Genomic DNA, 24,530 nt, shown 5'->3' on the forward strand with positions numbered 1-24,530 from the left:
TCTAGTTCGTTTTACTGTGTTATTTCTCTATTTTCTAACAAGTTTGTTGGTACTAAGGCGACAGCTCGTACTATGCGGGATGATTGTACGTTATGCTAGAGTGTCTGCCTGACCCCGATCAATCTTTAGTCGGTGATTGTGGGTTCGAACCCAGAAGATTCTCTGTTTGAATCACGCCTTTTTTTTTTTATCGTATTATACAATCAAAAAATGCACGAAGCAAAACGTCAAGGAGACTGAAATAATACTCCATTTTTTAGGCAGGTTTTAATTTCCTAAAGGTGCACACGCACATAAAAGCATTAAGGGGCCGTTCAAGTATTACGTAAGCAAATTTTTAGCCATTTTTGATCTTCCCCCCCCCCCCCTCGTCAGCAAAATTTGGTCATCAGCTCTGCCCTTCTGAATCCTAACTCATTTTCGTAAGGGGTGCTTGATGGCGTAAGCATTATCCCCACCCCCCGTCATCAAATCGGAACCCCCCCCCCATCGATGATGACGTAATACTTGAACGGGCCCCTAATCAATGAAGGGACTATTTTTCGATTTCGTCGAAGACACACACAGGTTTCCGTCTCACATATAGTGTCCGTCTTAGATAGGTTTCACTGCACAGTTATACCTCGACTTACGTAACGTGATTCCGGAACTAATTATCTTTGTTTACCGAGGTATATATTACCGTTATTTGCAAGGTATAATTTTGAGTGCCGAATGTAGAGTTGGGAATAAGCCATTCACGTTGAAGAAAATGATTTTTTTTACGCAGAGGTTTTGAGAGCAAGTTTTCTCCACGGCCTAGGGGTTAACTAGTAATAACGAATGATTCTTATTTTAATGGAACAATCGATTCATTTACGTAGAGAAGAATTTATCATTTCGGTGATCACAACGACTGATCAATTTTACGTAAAGAACAATCGATTCGTTTCAGTAAATGAATGATTCATTCATTTTTCCTTAGGAATGACAAATTTGTCGGAAATGATCGATTCATTTTTCCTATAGGAATTGATTCATATTCATTAAAACAGGATGCCACCTCTAGGTATCGTGTGTGATCATGAGCGAGTTTTATTCGCCGCAACTCGTGTTAAATCTCTACAAAAACAATATTTTCTTATCACAGAATCGTTGATGCAATGAGACTGATTACCGTACATGTTAATTCTGCTTATCTCGTCAGTGATCGCGAAGTCACCATTCCTTAAATTGACGGTCGCTTCGAAAATGCCACCGCTCGGAGTGACTTTCACGGTCACCAAGTAATCGGCGTAGTTCAATCTTATCTTGTCGTCACCACTGGACATCTCTTCGCTGGGTTTCGAGACCCTCGCGTCGAGAACCTTCTCCAACTGCAGCGGCACGCACAGCTTGCCAAAACGCGACAACGCCTGGTTGAGTTTCTTGACAGTCATGACGGCCGCGTCCCGCACGTACTTGTCTGTTACGGACACGGCGGCGTGTGTCTGGCAGACGCACCAGTGGGGCGATATGCTCGCCTGCGAGCATGTGCGCCACGGTGACACTTCCGTGAACAAACTCTGGCCGTGGTTGGTGAAGAAGCTCTGCTTCTCCAAGTCCAGCAAGTGCTTTAAGGTGGCGTGGATGTCGTACGGCGTCGTAAGACGCTTCTCGTTGAGCCTTAGGTTTGATGCGAGTACCGGGTATTTACTGAGGAACCATTCGGGAAGTACTAGGAACATGAAAGGCATCCGCTCCTCGATCTTACCTATGTAAGTGTTACGAATATCGCCGAATCTTATGCCATGGTCGCTGAAGAAAACCAGAAGACTGTTGTTGAGCGTACCGGATTTTTCGAGGTCACTGATCAGGTCGTAAGAGGGCTTGTCGGCGTATCCAGCCGATTTGAGCACGTCGTGAGTAAGCCTGGCGATGAAAGTGAAGCTGAAATGTGGTCTCGGGCCCATCGCTTTGATGAAACGCCTGAGGTAATCGAAATAGGCCGTCATCTCCAGTTTGTTCTTCAGGCAGTAATACCTATTCCTCATGTTCGAGTTCTCCACCATCACTGAGTAGGGTCGGACGTAGTAATGAGTCGGTGGTTCCCTGAACCCTCTTCTGTTCATCATGATGAACGTGCCGATCTTCGGTGTGTCTTCCTGGTACATGGTTCTGTAGCCACGATCCGCGTACTCCCTCCATACGAAGTCGACGTCATCGAAATATTCCGATCTCCTCTCCTTGTAGTTGTAATAATTCCTCTGGTGGCCGGTCAGAAACGGTATGAGATTGGGGTAGGTGTTGTCGGCGACTTTGTTGTAACCACGGAGCTCGAAAGCAGAGAGTTTCTCCCTGAGAAACATGTACGTCCTCCTGAAGTACCTGATAAAGTTCAACTTCGACACGGAGTCGATCCCCACGATGATGACGTTGAGCTCCTCGTGAGCTTTGGGAAAACTTTTACGATTTTTCTCGCATTTCTTCTCGATATCAGGCTTCAACGGCACCAGAGCGATGAAGTCCTCGAGGAGACTCTGGTTGCCCTTGAAACATATGATCTTGATGAAATCCTCTTCTATCGGAAGCCCGAAAACCATGTCGTGTTTTTTACCGAGTCCGACGTGAGTGTCGGGCTTCTTGGTGCTCATATCTCTCATTATGGGATAGAAATAGCAGTCTATGGCGTTCTTCTTGACCTTGTAGATGTCGTGTAGCTCCTTTTCCAGTATCTCTACCCCACCGTTGTCCAGGATCTTGAAGATGGACTTCTTCCCCGAGCACCAGTAGTTATAGGGGACCTTCTCGTAGAATCTTTTGACCGTCGCGTCGAATGGACTGAACCTGGGGATCCGGCAACCAGGATTATAGATGAGGTAAGACCTATTATCGTCTGTGAAAGGACTGATGACGATGCCATCGTCTTCGACTGCTCTGTGAACCCAGTAGATATCTGCGACGTACACCACTGTGAAAAGTGTTATAACGACTACGGCGATTTGTGTCTTCACGACATGTCTGCGCATGGTACAACGCAAATTATGTCGTACGTCAACTATTTAGATGTAGTATATGAAGGACAACTAGCAGGGTAGAATTCTGGTGATTCCCACGGACTGGAGGACCCTTTCGGTCCAATAAACGAAGGTTTCCATTCGGATAACTTCGGGGGCATGAAGAAAGTCTCTCAATAATTAGGGAATCATGAATTTGCATTTCAATTTGAGCCATCAGTGTATTACGAGCTCATAAAGTCTCATTCTTCCTCGTCCTTCCGATGTCGATTCAGTCTGAGAGACCTGCAAAAGAAGACACCCAGAGATCAAAATATGTAATGAAAATTTCAGAAGTACTTTAAAGTGACTACTCTTAACTGACTAAATCTTACTGAATACTCTAAATCGGTGGTGGGCAGCATCTGCCAGTTCCTTGACTTACAATAGGAATTCAATCGCAAGGGTTCTATCTTCTGTAGGTTAGACAGGGGCGCACATCTTTTTTAGACCACGGGCAAGATATGCGGTATTTCTGCCGCTCGCGAGATAGAAACGTGACCGCTATGACATATGACATAGCTGCTAACTTTGAAGAATGAGAATTAGGGGGGATTTGGCGCTACTCCAAATTCTGCACAAAAGTAAATGTAAAAGTTATTTTTTTTCAAAAGCAATGTAGGGACTTTTCATTAATAAAAGTGAAATTGTAGGTGTATTTCCACTTCACAAACACGTGACATCGTGCTGATAAGCGCCAAATCCCCATTTATCGCCAACCAGTAAAAAAATTACCTGTCATTACTCTCAAATCACGCCAATAAAAAAAAATCGCCATCGGCATGAAACGGTTGTAACGGAGCGTCTGGTCAAGTAATCTCACTAATTTCGGTCGTTGAAAGGCCGAATTGTCGCAAGCTGTTTGGCAAATTCTGGCTCCTCCCTCCCTCGCCAAAAAAAAAGGGTTTTTTTTGTGATTTGATGTAATGGTGACAATTTGTGGAGTCATTTCGGGGATAAAAACGAAATTAATGGTCTTTTTTCCCAGGTGAAATTTTTAGGAATATTTTTTTCCCCCAAAAGAAGGGATTTTTTACAATCACGGTCGAAACTCGGGAGATAAGACCTACGTATACAATATTTATTAAATATTTAAAAATTGGTCTATTTTTCGGGAGGTTGAAAATCACACAAATGACAGAAACTTGGGTGCAACTTGTTCAGCTGGCACTACAGAACAGCTACATTTTCTTGCTAGCTTCCCAACAGGATTCCTACAGCTAATCATACGTCCAGACGTTCCCCCATAACATTTTAACATCGTTGTTTACTTCACTTTCTCCGCTTTATATGTCCTCCTTCAGGCATTAATGGGTTAAAAATATAACAAATACAGCATAATCTATCATTAGTCGATGCCCCCTCTCTTATCTGAAGGCCACGAGCAGTATAGACGGGATAAAAGGGTATAGATACCCATGTGGTCCGGGCGGGTTGCGCTACGAGTCCAAGATCAGACAAAAATCGAATATAACCCTCGCGGCTCTGCCAAGTGGCACCGCGAGTGCAAGAGACAACACGAAAAACGTGCTAATGCGACAGGGCATGATCTAGTGATGGTAACTCATGAGAAATTTCCCATATTCGTGGGAAAAATTGGCCAAAATTCGCCCAAGTGGGAAATTTCGTAGCATTTGTGGAAAATTTTGCGAGTTCATCAAACAAAAGAATTTTTTGAAAAAAAATAGAAATTAATGCAGTGCAATACTTTTCTAATACAATAATAATTATACAGGGCTTTTGGCAATAGTTTTCTATTGTAAAAATACTTGATTACGCATTTTTCCCGCTACTTGGCAGCACATTTTTCGGAATGCGTGGGAAAAATTAAGTCAAAAGGGAAATTTTGCTGGAAGAGGTTAACATCACTGGCATGATCGCGAGCTTGGTTCGTTCAATCCGGTATAGACGGGATTCGGTGTCCCCCCGTAGACTTCCGTGTCTATCTCCACGTGGCTGCACACAATGGCTGAGACTTGAATACGATGGAGATAAGGAGGAGACGAGTGTTTAGCACATTTTGATAAGGTTCAAAATTTTCTCTTCCCGACCTGGCCCCTGTGGCCATATGGCAGTAAGCATTTGGATAAAAGTTACGTCATGCGGAAGACACGATTATTCGGGGTAGGCTATTAATAGGGCCATACATGGTAAAACTTTCCAATATCCCGCTAACAAATATTTCAGAGAGATTATTTGGACGTTGGGCACTGATGATTTTTGAGAAACTGGGTACGGGCAATACCATCTACAGCAAAAGGCCTCGGCGCAAAGCTCATGAAGGTGGTGATCTCACCTATAGCCATTGGATATAGCAGGCCGACGCATGTGCGCCATCTTTACTCTTTTTTTTTGTAGTATGTATAATGGCTATAGGTCAGATGAACTTCGGTAACGTCACGAGCTTCGTGCGGAGGCTGCCTGCTGTAGGTGGTGTTGGCACAGGCCAGTGTAATGATGCGACGGATAACGGTTCAGACATTTCGTGACTCGATGTTTTCCTGTATTCCCGATTTCAGGTCACTAATTTAAGCCTAAAAAAAAGCCTTGCTGCATTTCGGCAGCCCACCGAGATTTAAAAATAATTCAAAACATTTTATCCACTCTTAGGGAATTCGAAAGGTAGATGGCAGCACCAATTAAATCAAATCGCAAGCGGCCGATTACCTAGTTACGCTGTACACCACATGACTGTTTTAGCACCATAATAGCTCTATTTCCAGATAACATTTTACGAATGATAATACCCTCGGAATAATATAATTTGCCTTTATACTTCCTCTGTCCAAATTAGAAAAAAGAAAAATTAATCGTAAACTACGAGCAGAGATCGTAAAAGCACGACGTTTCCAGAGACGTTTATAACAAAAACAGAGACAAGGCTATCTATCAGCAAGACAAAGGAGATATAAATAATTTTTAATAGTTTTTCGTTCAACTGCTCGCATATAAGTCATGATAGTCTCATGAATACATTCATGCGGTAAACGTACATTTTACGCTCGCCTTTCCTGTTGAACGCACGTTTTGTATACTCTTAACCTCGATTGATTTTGTACATGCGAAGACTTAATAAAATTCGCACGCAGAGTTAGGCTAAGTTTTCCATTTCGTGAATCGGGACCCAACCCAGGGTTGTATTAAATGTTTTTGAAATTTGAAAAAAAAAATCCTGTGGTTTCTCGAAATGTAGTCCGTGATCACAGAGCAGTTTTTCTCAATCTTTCTGAACCCAAGGACCAGCGAAATTTCTGAAACTATTCGAAGGCCTAATGACTTCGACCATGAGTAATGTGACCATATACAGAGCGATTCAGAAAACATGGGGAAAGACTTAAGGTGATTGTACACACCAATACAAACAATTGTCAAAGAATGCATGGTGTAACATGAAAAGCAACGGCATTCCATGGGCGGAGATACAGACAGGGGGGGTACCCCCCTCCCCAGCGTCAAAGGTGCTGTCGGCTGATCTAATGTATATATGAATTGACACATCATCATCGTGCGCCCCCCCCCAGACATCCAAGCCTATTTCCGCCTATGCGGCATTCCTGTTGAAATTTATCGGGAGAAAAAAAAATAACACCGTACATGCAAATGTAACCTGGGGAAGAAGAAACCGTATGCAAATGTGCATTACAGTGAATAAAAGGCGTGGACTCAATATTACCAAAGTGCGCAATTGTCCCGTACGTTACAACTGCCAGAACGGTTGCACGTTGGAATAACTTCACACGGCTTACGTTCGCGCTTTTTTATTCACTGTGACGCAGATTTGTGTACGGTTTCTTCTTCCTCAGGTTACATGTGCATGCACATGTTCTTTTTCACCCGATAAAATTTCAACAGGAATGCCGTTTTAATGTTTGCGGAGCGGCTGTTTCGAAACGCGCTAGCGAGGTTTGCATTTCATGTTAGACCATGCATTCTCTGATGATAATTGTGTGTATTGGTGTGTACTATCACCTCTTAAAGTGTTTCCCCATTTTTTCTGAATCACCCTGTATACCATTTTACGGAGATATTTCTGTATTTTCACCCGTTCCGGCTTTTTGCGCAACGAAGCTTATTTGAATTTGTAATGTTTATTGAAATTGCGTAAATGCAGATAAATTTCACTGTATAAATTTTGTTATGGTAATAAATATTCATCTCATATATTTGACAAATTCAACACTCTTTCCGTGCACTACATCTCAAATCACTGATTTCTGGTAGCCCTTCATTTCCCATCCATTGATAATTGTCTACGGACCACTTGTGTCATCGTCACGAATAATAGAGGATCTATCCTATATAATCCTCCAATATCCATAGAGGATCTATTCAATTTTCCACTTTGTCATAGATATTTTAAATCGGAGGCGGACTGGCCCATTCCGTTGCCGTAAGGGCTGCCAACCTTAAAATATCCCCGTGAGTCTTTGTCGATAAGAAACTTCAATATGACATATATGGAGCCGTCTGGTTTCAAAACCAAATAGATCTTTTGACAAATTCTTCAAAAGAAACAAAACTAGTTAATTGCATTATTTATAATATCCTTATTTATGAAATAAATAATATATTATGAAGATAACATTTATGAAATAATTTAATTACTATTTATTTTTAAACAAATTAGTATTAGATAGACACGTCTAAGCCAAATTTCAGCTCTGTATGAATATTAACTCGAGATGTGGCAATTCGAAGGGCAACACATTTATTTCACAAAACAGCTATTTACGCGTATTTACAAGCAGAGATTTTGACGAAACACGCTAAAAACATAGAGCGAGTTCTCTAATATACAGCAAAATCTTCCAACAACGCGTTGCGAGGTGACCGTTATTGGTAGTAGTTTTATTTCTGCAAAAAACAACTAAAATTTGCGATCTACGTACATAATATGTGAAATGACAATCCATTCTGTAACTGATTACGCAATAGCTATATAATTGATTATATTAAAATACATGAGTATATTGATAATATTATAATAAGATTAATCGGTCTACAGCACTATTTTGACATTCTAAAATTCAGGCTTGCAATGGTCAGGTAGAACACAACAAGTGAACAAGGGAAAAACTGATGTGGACCAAGACGGTGTACCAGCAACACCAAATAGTTACCTATTCGCAGTGGACGTTCAACTAGACCAGTGTCCCCCAAAGTGGCAATATCTCCCCGGCGATAGAATGATCCCAGGGGATCCCATAGGATCCTATGGGTTGGCTTGAGTTAAGGATGATGGTTGAAGAAAACGCCATCTCTGTAAATGTTGAAGGGGAAGATGGAACAAAAAGTTTGGGAAACTGAACTAGACCTTTCCAGGGCGTCACCGAGTCCAATCCGATAGCTGGAGACATAGGCGCTGACATACATTCTTGTTAAAGAAAATTTTGACACATCGCTCTAAAAAAAATCAATACCCTGGACATTTCTATTCCTATTTGCGAGCACCATCTCTTTTGGATGGAACCATCCATTGGACTATAGGGAATGCCGTGAACTTGCATATAGGGTGCATCTAGTCATTAGGGTGCTGACAGCAGGTCTCTTCTGTTCTCCCCATATTATCTCTTCAAGATTTTATCCTCTCCACTACCTTCGATAAAGATCGAATATCGAAGGTAGTGGAGAGGAGTGCCAAGGGCTAGGTAGCATTTGTACCCAAGAAAAGAAAGTATGCATAATCTTTTCCCGTCCCGTAAAGTTCGGGATGCGGGAAAATCCCTTAAAAAATCAGCTTGAAAATAATTTTTCTCATAGCGATATGCGTATTTTTACCCAGACTCCACGTCCAAAGTGGCCGTTATTCGGAAATCATTGTTCGGAGGTTTCTTGTAATGTTATGGGACGCGTTTGGTTCCAACAAAATGTGGCCGTTCGAATATGGACGAGATGCATGTGTGGTTTAGTAGTAGTAGAGGTGGCCGTTAGAGCAGGTTTTACTATACATGAGATATCTCGTACTCAAAAAAACTCAACAAATTGCTCATAGTTCTCCTTATCGAAATTTTCATAGAAGAGCGTTAATGAATATTCACAGGAAAAAGATGGCATTGTTTATCATTTATTATAATAAATGATAAACAATGACTACTGTATTTACATAATTTTCGCAACATTAGCATCAGACATATGGCTTCACTTTCCGCATAAAGCTGTGGGCTTATTTTTGAAATAATCAAATAACAAAATAATCAAAATGCCACTTTGTGGAAAAAAAATCCCATGTCATCCAGGTACACTCAGCCAGTAACTTGCATTACAGCCCACGATATCACGTACATCTTTCTATATTTTCACTACATTCAACTGGGATTTTTATATAAAAAGTTGCACTATATATCTAATTTTGGAGAAAAAAAAACGATAGATATTTCCAGCGACTGCACAATTAAAAACTATTTACTAAAAAACTACTCTTATCTCACTGAATAAGGAATTATCAAGTTCTAAATTTCTACACATATCTCATGTACAGTTGCAGATTTTCTGTGAATTCCATAAAAATTGGTTGAAAAAGTCTGCATGTTATAAGTAAAATCACCTGCAATGAAAATTTGAATTTCCATAGAAAGTATTTATATCGTCGTGAATATACGTGCTATTCTCATGAAAAGGCGCACAAGTATTAGTAAAATATGTTGCGAAACTTACAAATCATTTGCATTTTTTTATCATACAGGGTTGACCGAAAACCTTTTCCCACCCTTATTAAATATTTTGTCGGTCACCTAAATGCACTGGTGACTAAATTTTCACTGAAAATTGTGAGTACAATCACAGTATTCACATCACCAAAATTTCGGAACGATTTTTGCCCAGTATTTTCCTAGGAATTCTACTCTTAATTGGTGGTGGGCAGCTTCTGCCATTTCCTTGACTTACAATAGGAATTCAATCGCAAGGGTTCTATCTTGTGTAGGTTAGGACAGGAGCGCACAACCTTTTTTTTTTTAGACCACGGGCAAGATATGCGGTATTTCTGCCGCTCGCGAGATAGAAACATGAATACATATGGTGACCATATGACATAGCTGCTAACTTTGAAGAATGAGAATTAGGGAGGATTTGGCGCTACTCCAAATGCTGCACAAAAGTAAATGTAAAAGTTATTTTTTTTCTAAAGCAAAATGTAGGGACTTTTCATTAATAAAAAAGAAAATTGGAAAAAGGAAAAATGTCGAAACTCGAAGAATGACACAGACTTGTAGCAATATAGTGCATCTATGCCTACGCGCATCTCGATCTATCTGCTTTCCAAACAGTGGCGTCGGAGCCTGGGGTGCTGTGGGTGCTCAAGCACCCACGGTAATTTGTGGCATGGATCCGAGCACCCCCAGAATTGATTCAGAAATTAAGATTTCCGATATAGAACTAAAGATGAGCACCCACAGTTTCGAAACACTTCCGACGCCCCTGTTTCCAAACAAATTGTTTGTCTAGTCTTGCAACCAACCACTACTTACTTCCACACAGCAAAATTAATATAGCATCCAGATCATCTGAATGTCATGACTTCACCTACAGATAGATCTGTAGGAAAACTAAATGGCATAATCTGAAAATTCGTAAAAAAAATGAATCTACATGTTGAGTCTAGTAATAATGAACCACAAGACACCCCGGAGAAATCACTTCGTTATAATGAAATTTCGTTACAGGGGAATTCCAGAATTTAGCATTGTTCCAATGTAAACTTATCTGGGGGATTAGAAAAGTCTTCGCTAAAACAAGATTTTCGCTATAACGGGGTATTCGTTAAAATGGGATTCGACTGTATCTGGTTTTGAAACTAGATGGCTTATATATATATATTCATTGGTAGAATTTTAAGCATTTCAATTCAAAACTAAATGCGTAAGGCCGGTATTATACTATAAATATTCTTTAACAAAGACCTTTTATAAAACTTTTATTCAAATTTATTTTACAAAATTTCATTTAAGACAATAAACGAGTATATGACACTGTAGAAGAGATTTATAAAATACTAGCTATAACACCCGGCGCTGCCCGGGTTTTCTTCAATGAGGCTTTTTGAATCATGCGATATCTCTCTCTTTCTTTGAGGGACGTGCAAATCCTGTCTAAGTTAACCAATATGGCGACTCATGAAAGAAACAAATCTAGATTTAAAGAAACGTAGAAATGTATATATTTTTTTTCTTTTTTAAGGGCACCTAAGTATTTCGATTCTCCTTTTTGAACTTCAAGTTATCTATTTCTGCCTATTTCAGCTTCCAAAAATGCTTAGTTAAAGCTGTGGAATTTCTTCGATGTACTTTATGGGCCCACAATTAATTTCAAAACATCCTAAAGTATATGAGTTTATGCAGTTGAATATTAAAAGACAATACGGAGACATTAATTTTCATGCTTTGGAAGATATAAATAAAAAGCTGAAATCGATGTTATTGCATGGATATATAAAATCAAAAGTAGGTCCGGCTAATTACTTCATATTTATTCTCCTGGGCTTCGTTTATCTCTAAACGAACTCAATATTTCAAAAATCGAGAATTCAATACAATTTTTAAAATTATTGATGCGACAGAAAACCCACTAATTTTTCGCATTTCTACAGTAAAATCGGCAATTTTAACACTGATTTCTATGAGGATCACCCTTTCTCTGACCCTCAAAGCGATGCTGATGATGATTATGACGTCATTCAAAAACCTCATTACTGGGATTATTGAAAATGTGGCAAACCATTATAAAAGCATAAATATTATACATATACTGACAGCCGAAGGTTTTTTAACAACTGGCTCTTGCGAAGATATATTTCAGAAAAAGAGAAAATTCAACTGCTCCTGCGGGGAATCGAACCCACGTCCTTTCACTTTCCGGGTGGACGCCCTAGACCACTAGACTACAGAGGCATCGAATCTCTCAATCTTTCCTTGGAGGTCGTGTACACTGAAAGAGACCATACATGGACGGCCGGACCATTGAATTTTCTCTCGTTCCGAAATATATCTTCGCAACAGCCAGTTGTTAAAAACCTTCGTATGGTAGCGGAGAGTGACGTCATCCTTGTATATACTGACAGCCTTGAAGAAATGACAAACCATTGTAAAGGCATATACTCGTCTTAAACGCATTGCTAGGGAACCACGGTAACCAAAGTAAACGTTCGGAAAGTGATTGTTGAGGCCCAAAACTCATTGTTGCCCTACAGTTTTTTTGCCCATTTGGGGCGTTTGCCCTGCTCTGACGAAATTTTAAAATAGCCTATCGTTCAAGTCGGGTCCCATTTGGTATATATATATGCAAAATTTGGCGACGATCGATCTAAAATTGTAGATTTGTATAGAGAACATACACACACACAGAAAATCAATTTTATATATATAGATTTATTAAAAGTTTTTGGTCAGTTTGAGTTCACGTGTTGTTACCGGTACGGTAACTATGGAGATAAGTATCTTTACCCATTGCTGTAGCAAATTTATCACTTGTATTCATTGTAATGGTTTCGATTTTAAAGAATAGAAAGAAGCCTATATTTCTTTTTATAAGCATCCAACCGTTTGTTTCTGCTTTTGTAGTCAGCATATCGGGTATCATGGAGAAACTCAAATATCCGATATTCTTATGCAGTGAAACCTCGATGTAATGATACTGAGTGGACTAAGATAAAATATCGTTGTTGAAGGATTATCGTTATTATTACATCGAGGGGCAGCATTATCACGTGCCACCGAATTTATGATGTTTTTGACATCTTTTATAAATCTGCATCGTTAGTACCGTTGGAAAATGCGCTTCAAAATATAAATTCGCTACGAAAAACGGGAAAATATATAAGTCGGTTAATAAAAGTGAGTCAGATGCGTTCTCCCTGTAAAAAAGTTTACCGTATTACACTTGTGTCTTACATGGAGAGTGACAATACCAACAACTTCATCAACTCTAGCCACTTTCCAAATCATGTGGGGCAAAACACCGATATTGTTAGACGTCCCCTAGAAGAGTGAAAACAATTTACAAAATCAATATTATGTTCAAGACGATTTTGAGCGAAATGCTGTCCTAAAAGAATGTCATTCTGTAGCGGTTTCAAAACTCCCTTTCAAAATATCGTTATAGTGAGATTTATCGAAGTAGAGAACATTAAAGAGGGAAGTAGAGAAAATAGGAAATAATTGACAAATATATGAAATGACATTTTCGAAGATTTGAACAAATATCGTTGTACAGCGGAACTTCGGTTAACGAACGATTTGCAAAATGAGCGAAATTTTTCAGCAAATATTGACTCGGTTAGCGAGCAATGATTCGCATAGCAAGCAAAAAATTTGCGCGTTGTTTATTTAGTTTTTATGTTATCACAACTGAGCCGATGGTTTTCGGCTTTCGTCCGCACACATGTACTGTGTCACTATTGGTGATATTCTCCACACACGGTCTATGGTCAGCGTGCCTCGCTCGAAAAATTGGAAAACGTGCGAGCGTGACTTATGATAGGAAACCAGGTATAGCCCTGTAACCACTCTTATGTGCGCTTGGTTTGTTTTTTAAATTCTACTTAAAGAAAACTGGGCTTATTGCATTATTGAACTGGACTTTGAGAGGCTAGCTTATGAACAGGAGCCACGAGAGCTCGATGAGATTATGTCTTTGGGGGAGACCGTGGGACTGCATTCAAGAACTAGTGAAGGGACATAGCTGGGAGTTGACCACGGACGAATTAGAACCCCCCCCCCCCACCTCTTTCTATGGGTTAGATTGCGTTGGGAGAAAAAATTTCTGAGGAAGGTGGCGATGGGACAAAAAAGATTGGGAAACTATGCTCTAGATCAGCGGTTCCCAACCGGGGGTACGCGAGAGGCCGTTAGGGGGTACGCGAAATGAAAATGGTAATGGCGGCCATCCATCTAAAACAAGAACAAAATAAATAAAAAAGATTAAAAAGAAATTTTAAAAGTAGGTAGAGGTTTTTACTAATATTGTCAGTTGTAATATACAGGGTGATTATAAAAAAACTATCCCGACATATGGGCCCCTAACTATCATACCATTCACAGAAACTGAATGAAATTTTGGCATAAGGTATTTTGATGTATGCGCTCAAGAATGATATGGAAAACAAGTGTCACTCTAACAGTTACGGTTACAGTGAGAAAATTTCGAAAATATCAAATGGCAACACCAAGTTTTTTGTATTGGAATGTGATCTCCATTGTGAAAAACCCTAAATAGCGTTCGAACGGCAACTGTAGCATGAAAATCACCGGCGGTAGATAGGCTAAAAGTGAGGACAACCAATAAGGACAGAGAAGCAGCATAAAATAAAGCATTTTATTGTGTTTTCCACGTGACCTTGTGGAGGACAAATCAGGCTGGGATCTCAGCCGAAGAAACGGTGTGACGAATGAAACGAACATTAATGCTCTGGTGCACGGCAAAGTCCTTTTTCCTTGCCTAGCTCCGGGGATTTTCGTGCTACAGGTACCATTCCAACGCTATTTAGTGTTTTTCAGTATGGAGAGATCGCATTCCAATACAAAAAACTTGGTGTTGCCATTTGATATTTTCGAAATTTTCTCACTGTAACCGTAACTGTTAGAGTGACACTGTTGTTTTCCATATCATTCTTGAGCGCATACCTCAAAATACCTTATGCCAAAATTTCATTCAGTTTCTGTGAATGGTATGATAGTTAGGGGCCCATATGTCGGGGTAGTTTTTTTATAATCACCCCGTATATTGGCCTTTCCCAATCAATGAAATCTTCTATAACAGAGGGGTTGCGTCCGCTGGAAGGCGTTCGGCCTTCCCTCCTCACACCCGCGCCAGGGCCGTCTTAAGAGTACCATGGGCCCCCGGGCCAAATGGTTTTTCGGAGGCCCTACCAGGTAAATCCTAGAAAATTTCAACCAGATCTCATTTTTGTGAGGTGCCCGGGTGGGCCCATGCGTTAAGACGGCACTCACCCGCGCCCAACCTATGATCCGAATTCGCGCACGCCTTCCTCTCGGCTCACTTTTCTTCCGTGTTTCAGATTTGATTGTTGGCACATGCCGGGCTGTGCATAAAAGTGCGAATTAATTCGTGTTGTGTTTAACTTTTGTTGTGGGCGTTTGTATTGAGGCGTGTGCGTGCTAATCCCACAATTTTCTCTACGTCAACTTTTCTACCAAGCACCTACTACTCACGTGATTTGCGCTATGGATCAGTAGCTAAAAACTAGATCTTTGCGGAAGCGGACTGTAACACCAAAATGAAATACCGTGCACCTGTAAACGTGGAAACATATTTTGAATCTTCCAAAAGTGATTCTGTCAAAGCTACCGAGACCTCCTACCGAATTAGCTATCGTATTGCGAGACGTGGAAAAAATCACACTATTGATGAAAATATGCTGTCAGACGCATGTTTGCTGAGGAAAGTGCTCTTATAATGAGTTTAATACCTCTGAAATATTTTTTTTCCATCCAAGTCGACGAAAGTACCGACGTTGCGAAATATTCTGTGATATTTGTAATTGCTAAGTACTTGAAAGAGAAAAGTAAATCTTTTTATTCGTCACACATCGAAGGGGTCGTACGACTGTTAAAGACTTATTTGAAGCAATTAATCATTATTTCCTTAAAAAAAGAATTCAATGGTCAAAATGCATTGTCTCACAACAGATGGAGGAAAATCCACGGAAAGTTGCTACTCAGGCCGTCGTGCACGCGTGACAGCGAACTTTGGCGCGGGCTTTGTTTGCCCCCACCCAGTGCTGTCTCTTTTCTCCATTTCTTCGTATTCTTGCTAAACAAAATGAAATGGACTCACTGCACAGACAGATCCCTGCATCGAAACCGTTACCTCCAAATTTGCGAAACGTTCTTGATCAAACGGTCAACGTTGTCAAGGTGAATCCTACCAACTACAGGTTGTGTAAATTGTGAAGACATGGACATCCTTCACAACGCTTTGCTTTTGCACACCGAAGTTAGGTGGTTGTCCCGGGGTAAAGTCCTGACGTTGCTGTTCGAACTTCGGCACAAGGTAACCCTTTTTTTGGGAAGTGTTTGAAACACTTCACGATTTCTTATCACAAGCTGAGCTAAATTTAAAAGTCGGCCACTTGAAAGGATTAAAATCCTCGTTTGAAAAATACTTTTCAGAGCCGGAAACGGATATCGAATCCTTTCAAAGAATAGTTTGAACCGGCTTCATTGTTGATTCCAGAAAAGGAGAAATCGCTAGAGCTCGCATCAGATAACCCTCTGAAGATCCTCTTCAATGGCGGAATGGCGAACCTAGTCAGTTTTTGGGCTTGCCGCGGTGAGAATACGTTGAACTTTCTATAAAAGCCATAATGTATTTGTTGCCGTTTGTTAGCACGGAGCTTATTGAGAACAATACGTTTTCTTCGTATATTTACATAAAAAATAAATATAGAAGCAAATTGAACGAAGCTCCGGATTTGAGTTAGTATTTGTCCTCTTTTGAGCTTAATTTTTCGAAACTTTGTAATTCAATACAGTCCCAAACATCACATTAATTTTTTCCCAATTTATGTGTTAATTTGTTTGTTTACTTCAAAAAGGAAAGAAAGAGCTAAGTGTGTAATGAATTTATTTAATTTAATTCAACATGTACATTGTTTTGAAGTTTTTCGAAAACTGTACTGGTTTAAACAGATTGGGGGGGAGGGGTCTGGAGGATTCGGGGTTGGGGGTACGCGGAATGAAGAAGGTTGGAACCACTGCTCTAGATGAATCAAAACAAGCCCTAGGAAAACAAACCCTAACAATTGTCAGTTGGTTAATGATTAACAGCCCTCTTAGACTCTGTTTTACTGAATTTTGATTAATATTAAGCTAATATTATAATTAATTTGTCTAAATTATCAGTATCTCTAAAATCACAAATATTTTAAAATAGTTTAATTTGAAAATTTTAAACCATTCAAAATTTAAACCTTCAAATGATATAAATTTTTGGAATTTCATAATTTTCAAAAAAAAAAATTCTAATTGAAGTTTAATGAATATTAGTTATAATTTTGGCTTCAAGATGTCGCGCATTGTTGCAATAATTATCAAAGAATATTAATCTAAAGGAACTTACTTCAAGGGCTTATTATAATGACGCTTTTTTTTGTGTGTAATTTGAACGATTAATCGCCCGTAAAAGAAAATATCGATGTTATGTCCAAGTGTCCGACGGCGGCAGCAGCAACGGAATGCAACGCTGTCCGGAGATCAGGAAGAGATGCTGTCGCGGCAAAGAAAACTCCGAGTGGCCACCGGACCATTTATACGTAACCATGGCAACGAGTACGTATAACGTATCGATCGATTCCGCTGCTCGCTTCCGGTCACACCTTGTCCGTAAATTGTCCGGAAAAGACACTTTTTTTTTTGGTAGCTTAAATTAGCAGTGGCCATCGTCAATCGAACTGGCCTTCGTTTGTAAAGGAATGGCAGTGCTCACCTTGTGTTGACGTCAAAGACGTGACACGTCGCATAAATGTGCCATAAGTCACGAAATGGTTGTCACACACGAGATTTTTTCGGATAAACATTGTTGTGATTATATTTACATGTGATACATGGTGTGTTGCTAGGTTGTTTCACCGAATACTGGACGAATATGATGGCTGTATTATGGTAATTTTACCATTGATGCCGTTCAATAATTTTATACGAGGGCTATAATGTAGATATTGTTTAATCCCCCCCCCCAAAAGGAGGCACTCAGGTGCATTCAACGCATGGCCCGCGAGCCACATGTGGCGTTCAAAGGTTTTTGCAATTGTCTTCCGACGAAAAAGATTAAATAGTTACAGGATTTTTAGAAATGCTGAAATTAATGTAATCCAGGATTAATGAGAAATAATTTTATAAAACAATTTCACAATTAATGAGAGAAATAATTTTGATAAATAATTTGAGAATGAATAAAGAATGATTTCAGAATTAATGTGAAATAATCTCAGAATTAATGTGAAATAATCTCAGAATTAATGTGAAATAATCTCAGAACTAATGTGAAGTGATTTCAGATTGAATGAAAAATAATTTCAGAACTAATGAAAAATAATTACAGAATGAATGAAAAATAATTTCAGGTTGAATGAAAAATAATTTCAGGTTGAATGAAAAATAATTTCAGGTTGAATGAAAAATGATTTCAGGTTGAATGAAAAATAATTTCAGGTTGAATGAAAAATAATTTCAGGTTGAATGAAAAATAATTTCAGAATGAATGTAAAATTTCAGAATGAATGTAAAATTTCAGAACCAATCAAAAATGATTTCGGGATGAAAGAAAAACTATTTCAGAATCAAGGAATCAATGGGAAATCATTTCATAATGAAAAATAATTTCAGAATGAATGAAAAATAATTACAGAATGAATGAAAAATAATTACGGAATGAATGAAAAATAATTACAGAATGAATGAAAAATAATTACAGAATGAAAAATTTCAGAATGAATGTAAAATAATTTCAGAACCAATCAGAAATGATTTCGGGATGAAAGAAAAACTATTTCAGAATCAAGGAATCAATGGGAAATCATTTCATAATGAAAGATAATTTCAGAATTGGTGGAATATATGAAACTATTTCATCATTCATGATAATTCGTGACTAGCGAAAAATATTGAGAATTATTGAAGGAAATATTCATTGAATTAGTTAAGATTTATATTTAATAAAATACTGTTTTTGAAGATTAATGATAAAATATATATCCATGTGAAAAAAAATTTATATATATATATATATATAATCATTCAATGAAAAAAATCATTCCTTTGAATTGATAAAAATTCATATTTAATGTGTATTTCATTAAAATGATAAACGATTTCTTGAAACAATTCAGCAAGAAATGATTTCTCAATTGTTGGAATGGATTATTTCGCAATTCATGATAATTCATAACTAATGAAAAATATTTTAGGAATAACTGAAAGAAATATTTAATAAAAGGAAATGTTCCAGAATTAATGGCAATTATTCATATTTGATGAAAAAAATAATTTCTCCAAACTTATGAGAAAACGAATATGATGGAAAGAAAAATTCAGAATCAATGAAAACTTATATTTAATGAAAAAATATTTCAAAATCAATGAAAAAAAAATCGTAACTATAAGGAAATACTCACAAAAAAAAATAATATTCTCCAATAATACTGCCCCCACCCGGTTTGACTCGGAACCATGGGCACAGGAAGATTACACGAGGGGGGGGGAGGCGAAAGGGGCGATATCTCCTACTGTTCACCATACGCACCCTCAATGATTCGCCACCAAACCCCCCCCCCCCCGTTCGAGGAGCTTGCATCCGCTCATGGGCCACGTTGGGCCCTCCCGTTAAGAAGGCACTATATGAATTTAGATATCGCAGTATTTATTGGCACTCGGACTTCATGGAAATACAGTCTAATCCCATTTTAACGAATAGCGTTATAGCGAAAATCTCGTTTTAACGAACACTTCTCTAATCCCGTAGATAAGTTTACATAGGAACAATGCAAAAACCTTGGTTCCCCTTATAACGGAATTTCATCATAACGAAGTGATTTCTCGGGTCTCTTGGAGCTCGTATTAACGGGATTCGACTGTATATTTTAAACCTGCAATGTCTGAAAAGTTAAAGACACTCCCCACGGCCCATTATACACCAAAATTTGTAAACTTCATACACCATAAATGCACTTTAAAGTTAATATAAGGGTCAGTAAAAACCCTTTGAGGCTAAGTGAGGGTATGGGACCATGGCTCTATAATAACGATGTGCATCCCCTTGTAACAAAAATAATTATCGATAATATTTTCGCAGACTTGAGAAAAAATTATCCGCATTACTATTGTTAATTAATCATTATTTGCATTATTAGATTTTGAAAAATAATCGGAAGAAAATTTACAAATAAATAATCATTGGCAAAAAAACTCGATTTAAATTATCATTGACACAGTAATTATGGTCAAATCATCATCGATAAAAGAAAATTCACAATCGGAATAGCATAAATAAAAAATATATAATTACTAGCGTAAAACAATTTCAATCAGATTATTATCTATGAAAAATTTGTTATAAAATATCGTCGATACAAAAATCTAACCACTTACCGTTCATAAAAAATAGTTATAACTATACCATCGATGGAAAAAAAATACGCCATGTTCCCGTGTATCTGTCCTTGGAATTTAGACATTTTCTCGAATACAGTCAAACCTCGTTAGTGCGTCACCCGGTTAACACGTCACTCCGCTTACCGGGTCACTTTTTTGGAACTCCCAGTTGGAATTGGCACAGCTATGGCTTACTCCGCTTACTAAATCATATTTTTGCACTCCCAAGAGTGACTCATTAACGAGGTTTGACTGTACTGGGCAAATTGTTCTCAAATATCGGTCACGTGAACTGTGAATGCTTTTACTCATAATTTCCAGTGAAAATTTAGTCACGCGTGTATTTTGAAGACCAAAAAAAACTGCAAATTATTTGTAACTTTCACAAAATATTGTACTAATTTTGTGCAATACTTGTGTGCATTTTTGTGAGAATATGAGCACGTGTATGAAATTCAATCAAGCAATGAAGAAAATATCGATTTTATTTTTTCATGATTGTGTTGCCAAAAATATAGTGCAACCTATAAAAAAAACTTCAGTTAATTGTCGTGAAAATTCAGAAACATATGCGTGATATCGTGAGCTGTAATTTAATTTACTGGCTGAGGTACCTGGATGAGAGGTAAGTGGGCTTTCTCCACAAATTGGTATTTCGATCATTTTAATTTCGAATATTTCATATCTTCAAAAAGGGGTGGTTGATGAATTAAGCAACCGTCAAACCCCCGATTAAAATACAATCGATAATTTTTTTATTCAGTCCCAATTAGAAATTCTCAACATGAATTTAATTGAAGAAAATAGTTTAACAAATGCATATATAAAGATATTATAATTAACGTTTAATTTAACAACGGAAATTTAAAATTTTTATTTAATTATATACTGTTGTATCATACATAAATTTAATTAGATTATGATCGATGAAAGTTTTTTGCTACATTATCATCAGTATATTTGTATCTCTCCCGCAGTTAAATGGTCAGTTTTTCGCACTAATCACTACCGTCAGTTGTTGTTGAAGCCTATTCCTCTTGTTATCCAACCAGTCTCCATAAATAACTCCGAAATTCATTCAGTACAATTCATCCGTAAAATTTCTGGGTGCGATTTTCAATTGTCACTTAAAATGGGATGTCATATAAATACAATCGCATTAAATTGAGACAGGCAACGGGCGTCGTTGCTAAATTTATGTTTCTACTGCCATTCCGTTGAAAATTAAACTTTTAATTCATAATGCTCATGTAGGCTACTTCCTACTTATACATTCACCTACTGTCACTTGATTCGGGGTCGCACATATCGTCCGAAAACCTAAATAATCTATCCATCATCCAGAGACATATAATATTTCCATACTACCAACATACCCTTCCTGTTTTCATATACTCCATGATTAATTTCTTTTAATTTTCATGTTCAAGGCAATAAAATTACCCGACAACCAAAATTATACCACCGACTTCCATTAACCACGAATGTAACACCCGTACTCGTAATATACTTTACCCCGCTGTAGCTCACACTAATCTGCTTTTCAACAACATTAATAATACGGGCCCACCTGAAGCGAATTTTAGTCGGTTGAGACTCAGAGCAACATTGGTCTCCTCCCCCCCTCCTTAAATTAGAAAAAAAAAAGTAAAATTTGGGTTTTTCGGAGCCCTCGGGAGAAGTCAGGGCGCCCGCCGTTAAATCCAGCTTTGTGGTCCACGCTGCTGGAATATTCTGCCTGTCGCTTTAAGGGGTCTCATACCTTTTAACATGGTGGAAAACTATGTTCTAATAGAAATATCATTAAAAATCCTATTTAAGTATTGATTTATTTCAAATTTTTTACACATGTTCTTGATTGTATGTGCATGGGGTACGATACCCCATGCTGGTATAAAATTTTACATATCTGGGATATTTAAGTTTTCTTAAATTTTCAAAAAAATGCATTAATAACAGTTTGCGCGCATGATAAAATACCATGACATCAATGTAGTTCGATAAAAATTTGTTGATTCGAAATAAATTATATTGTTCGGTTCATGAAATGGAGCAAAAGGTTGAGATTTCATAAACCTCAAACTCAATCTTATTTAAATTAAAGTTCCAAAAATTTTTAAAATTAAAATTCAATTTTCAATAAGATTGAGTTAATGAAATCCCAGCCTTTTGCTTCATTTCATGAATTGAACAGTTTCTTTTATTTTTAATTAGTTTTTATTCAATTACATTGATGTCATGGTATTTCATCATGCACGCAGGCTGTTTTTGATGCATTTTTTGGAAAATTTACAAAAAAATTAAGTATCTAAGATATGAAAACTATACCAGCATAGGGTAGAGCATACGATCAAGAACATGTACAAAAAAATTTTGAAACAAATCAATACTTAAATAGCATTTTTAATGAAATTTTCTATTAGAGCATAGTTTTTCAACATGTTAATAGGTACGATACCCCTTAAGAGAAATCAATAGCCTACGCCACATGTTTAAGATCCATTTAAAAATCTATTTAACGCAACAGCCATAAGAGAATTAATATATTTCTTTTCTTATTATAATAGCACATCAATTCATGTTTCTCGATTTTTGCTTAATTTTCCCGATTGTTTCTCCCAACACATCTTATATCGGCCACGGCATTTACGTGCCCTTTTCTCCGTGTGTTCGGCTGCGCGTGTTTAATTTATATTGTATTGTCCAATGCTCTCATCTGTATCAAGAATCGTACGAGTTTTATAATGTTCTGCAATTTTTTTTTATACACGGAAATAAATTGAATTACTGGTTCAAAAATTTATTCAGATTATCATATCGATAAAATATTCTAAATACATTTTGACGTAGACCCAAAATTCAAGCATATTATCGTCAATAAATGTAATTTAATTAATCATCAATGCAATAATTTAAACTATAAAATTTAGTTTTTTCTTCTACTAAAATTGTAAAAAAATCAATTCAACGATTCAAATATAAAAATATACATATAAGTTAAATCGAATTGAAAAATTTAACCGTGTCGAGCAGAAGAGAATTTCCTGACAAATGAATTTATACACTGTACTATTGATATAATTGATTAATGTAATTAATTATAAATAAATGATTAATATATAATCCATTATAAATAATTAAATGATTATTTTTAATTACAACTGACAATGGATTTGATAGTATTGATCTAAAAAAAAAATTGATAGATTAAAATAACTATATATAATTTAATAAGTAAAATATTTTATTAAAATGTTTTACATATTTTAAACAGAAATTAAAAGAAATAAAATGTCATATATATATATATATATATATATATATATATATATATATAATAATAAAGTTAATATCTTTTTATTAGTTGAATTTTTTTCAATGTTTAAATTATAATTCATATATTTTGTCCAATTAAATTCGTTACATAATTTACTTTAGAAAGTTATTGAAAATTTACGGTACATAAATTATCAATTAAATAATTGTTTATGAGACGTACTTGGATCTGAGATGACTGATTCGAGCTTTATCAATGGGATATACATGAATGCAAAGTACACATATCCCGGACATAGGAACATTAATTTAATACTAATAGATCCTTATTATGATGAGCACGTCAGTTGTGGATGGCAGCGTGACATTAAATGAAACACTCTTTCTTTCTCTATTCCCCATGATAAAGATATGAAGCAAAAAAATATCTACACGTGCTGCCATCTACACGCGAATATAGTTATTATATCTATTCGAATCGGAGGATTTTACGAAAAACAGAAAAATTGATTGTTTTCTGAGCAGTGGTTGTCAACCAGGGGCCATATGTTCCCCTCCTCTGGGGCCCACAGACCCACCCTTACCAGACGCGGGGGCCCGTTGCGAAATTAATAAACACCGATTTTATACATTCTGTTGGGGAGGGGAATCGAAAATCAGGAAATGAAAGAATAAATGAAAAAAAAAATAATAATTCTAGCACCCAATGGAAATTCAGAATACATGAAAGAAATGATTTGAATAATTTACATAATTCACAATTCCAGAATTGATCAAAATTCAAAATATATTCTAAAAAGCATCAGAATTTATACAAATACAACGCCACAACAGGCAAATTGCCCAACGAGGTGGCTGACTTAAGAACATCATGGATCCCCGAGCCATTTTTTGGAGGCCCTACCTACTACTGCACACATGCACCCCCCCCCCTTCCGCGGAACCCCCAACGAAAGAAAGAATTATGAAAGAAATAATTCACAGAAAATTATTTCTTTCATAATTCAGCTGGTGTTGTTTAGAATTTATTCCAGCGGGGCCAGGTCACGACCTCCTATATAACCAGGTTATCTAGGTGGTCGTGGCCAGGTGCGACCGGACCTGTCGCATACACCTAAGGGTGGCTCAGGGCCTTCCT

General features: G+C 37.4%; 1 protein-coding gene across 2 annotated transcripts; it reads right to left on the reverse strand.

The window, feature by feature from the left end:
• Positions 1 to 1,049: 1,049 nt before the first annotated feature.
• On the reverse strand, positions 1,050 to 23,765 carry LOC149070160 (uncharacterized). Of its 2 annotated transcripts, none has more exons than XM_089249815.1 (2): positions 23,616 to 23,765; positions 1,050 to 3,260 (listed from the first exon to the last, which is right to left on the reverse strand). In XM_089249815.1, exon 2 carries the CDS (start codon positions 2,985 to 2,987, stop codon positions 1,062 to 1,064), a length of 1,926 nt encoding a protein of 641 aa, XP_089105941.1. In that variant the 5' UTR covers positions 2,988 to 3,260; positions 23,616 to 23,765; the 3' UTR covers positions 1,050 to 1,061. The 2 variants fall into 2 exon arrangements, with proteins under 2 accessions (XP_089105941.1, XP_089105942.1); XM_089249816.1 differs by lacking the exon at positions 23,616 to 23,765 and adding an exon at positions 17,088 to 17,232.
• Positions 23,766 to 24,530: the final 765 nt, after the last annotated feature.

The sequence above is a fragment of the Pholcus phalangioides genome, unplaced genomic scaffold (assembly GCF_987345545.1).
Source record: "Pholcus phalangioides strain wild (caught in Gottingen) unplaced genomic scaffold, Ppha-v1.0 ptg000022l_1, whole genome shotgun sequence".
Lineage (NCBI taxonomy): Eukaryota > Metazoa > Arthropoda > Arachnida > Araneae > Pholcidae > Pholcus > Pholcus phalangioides.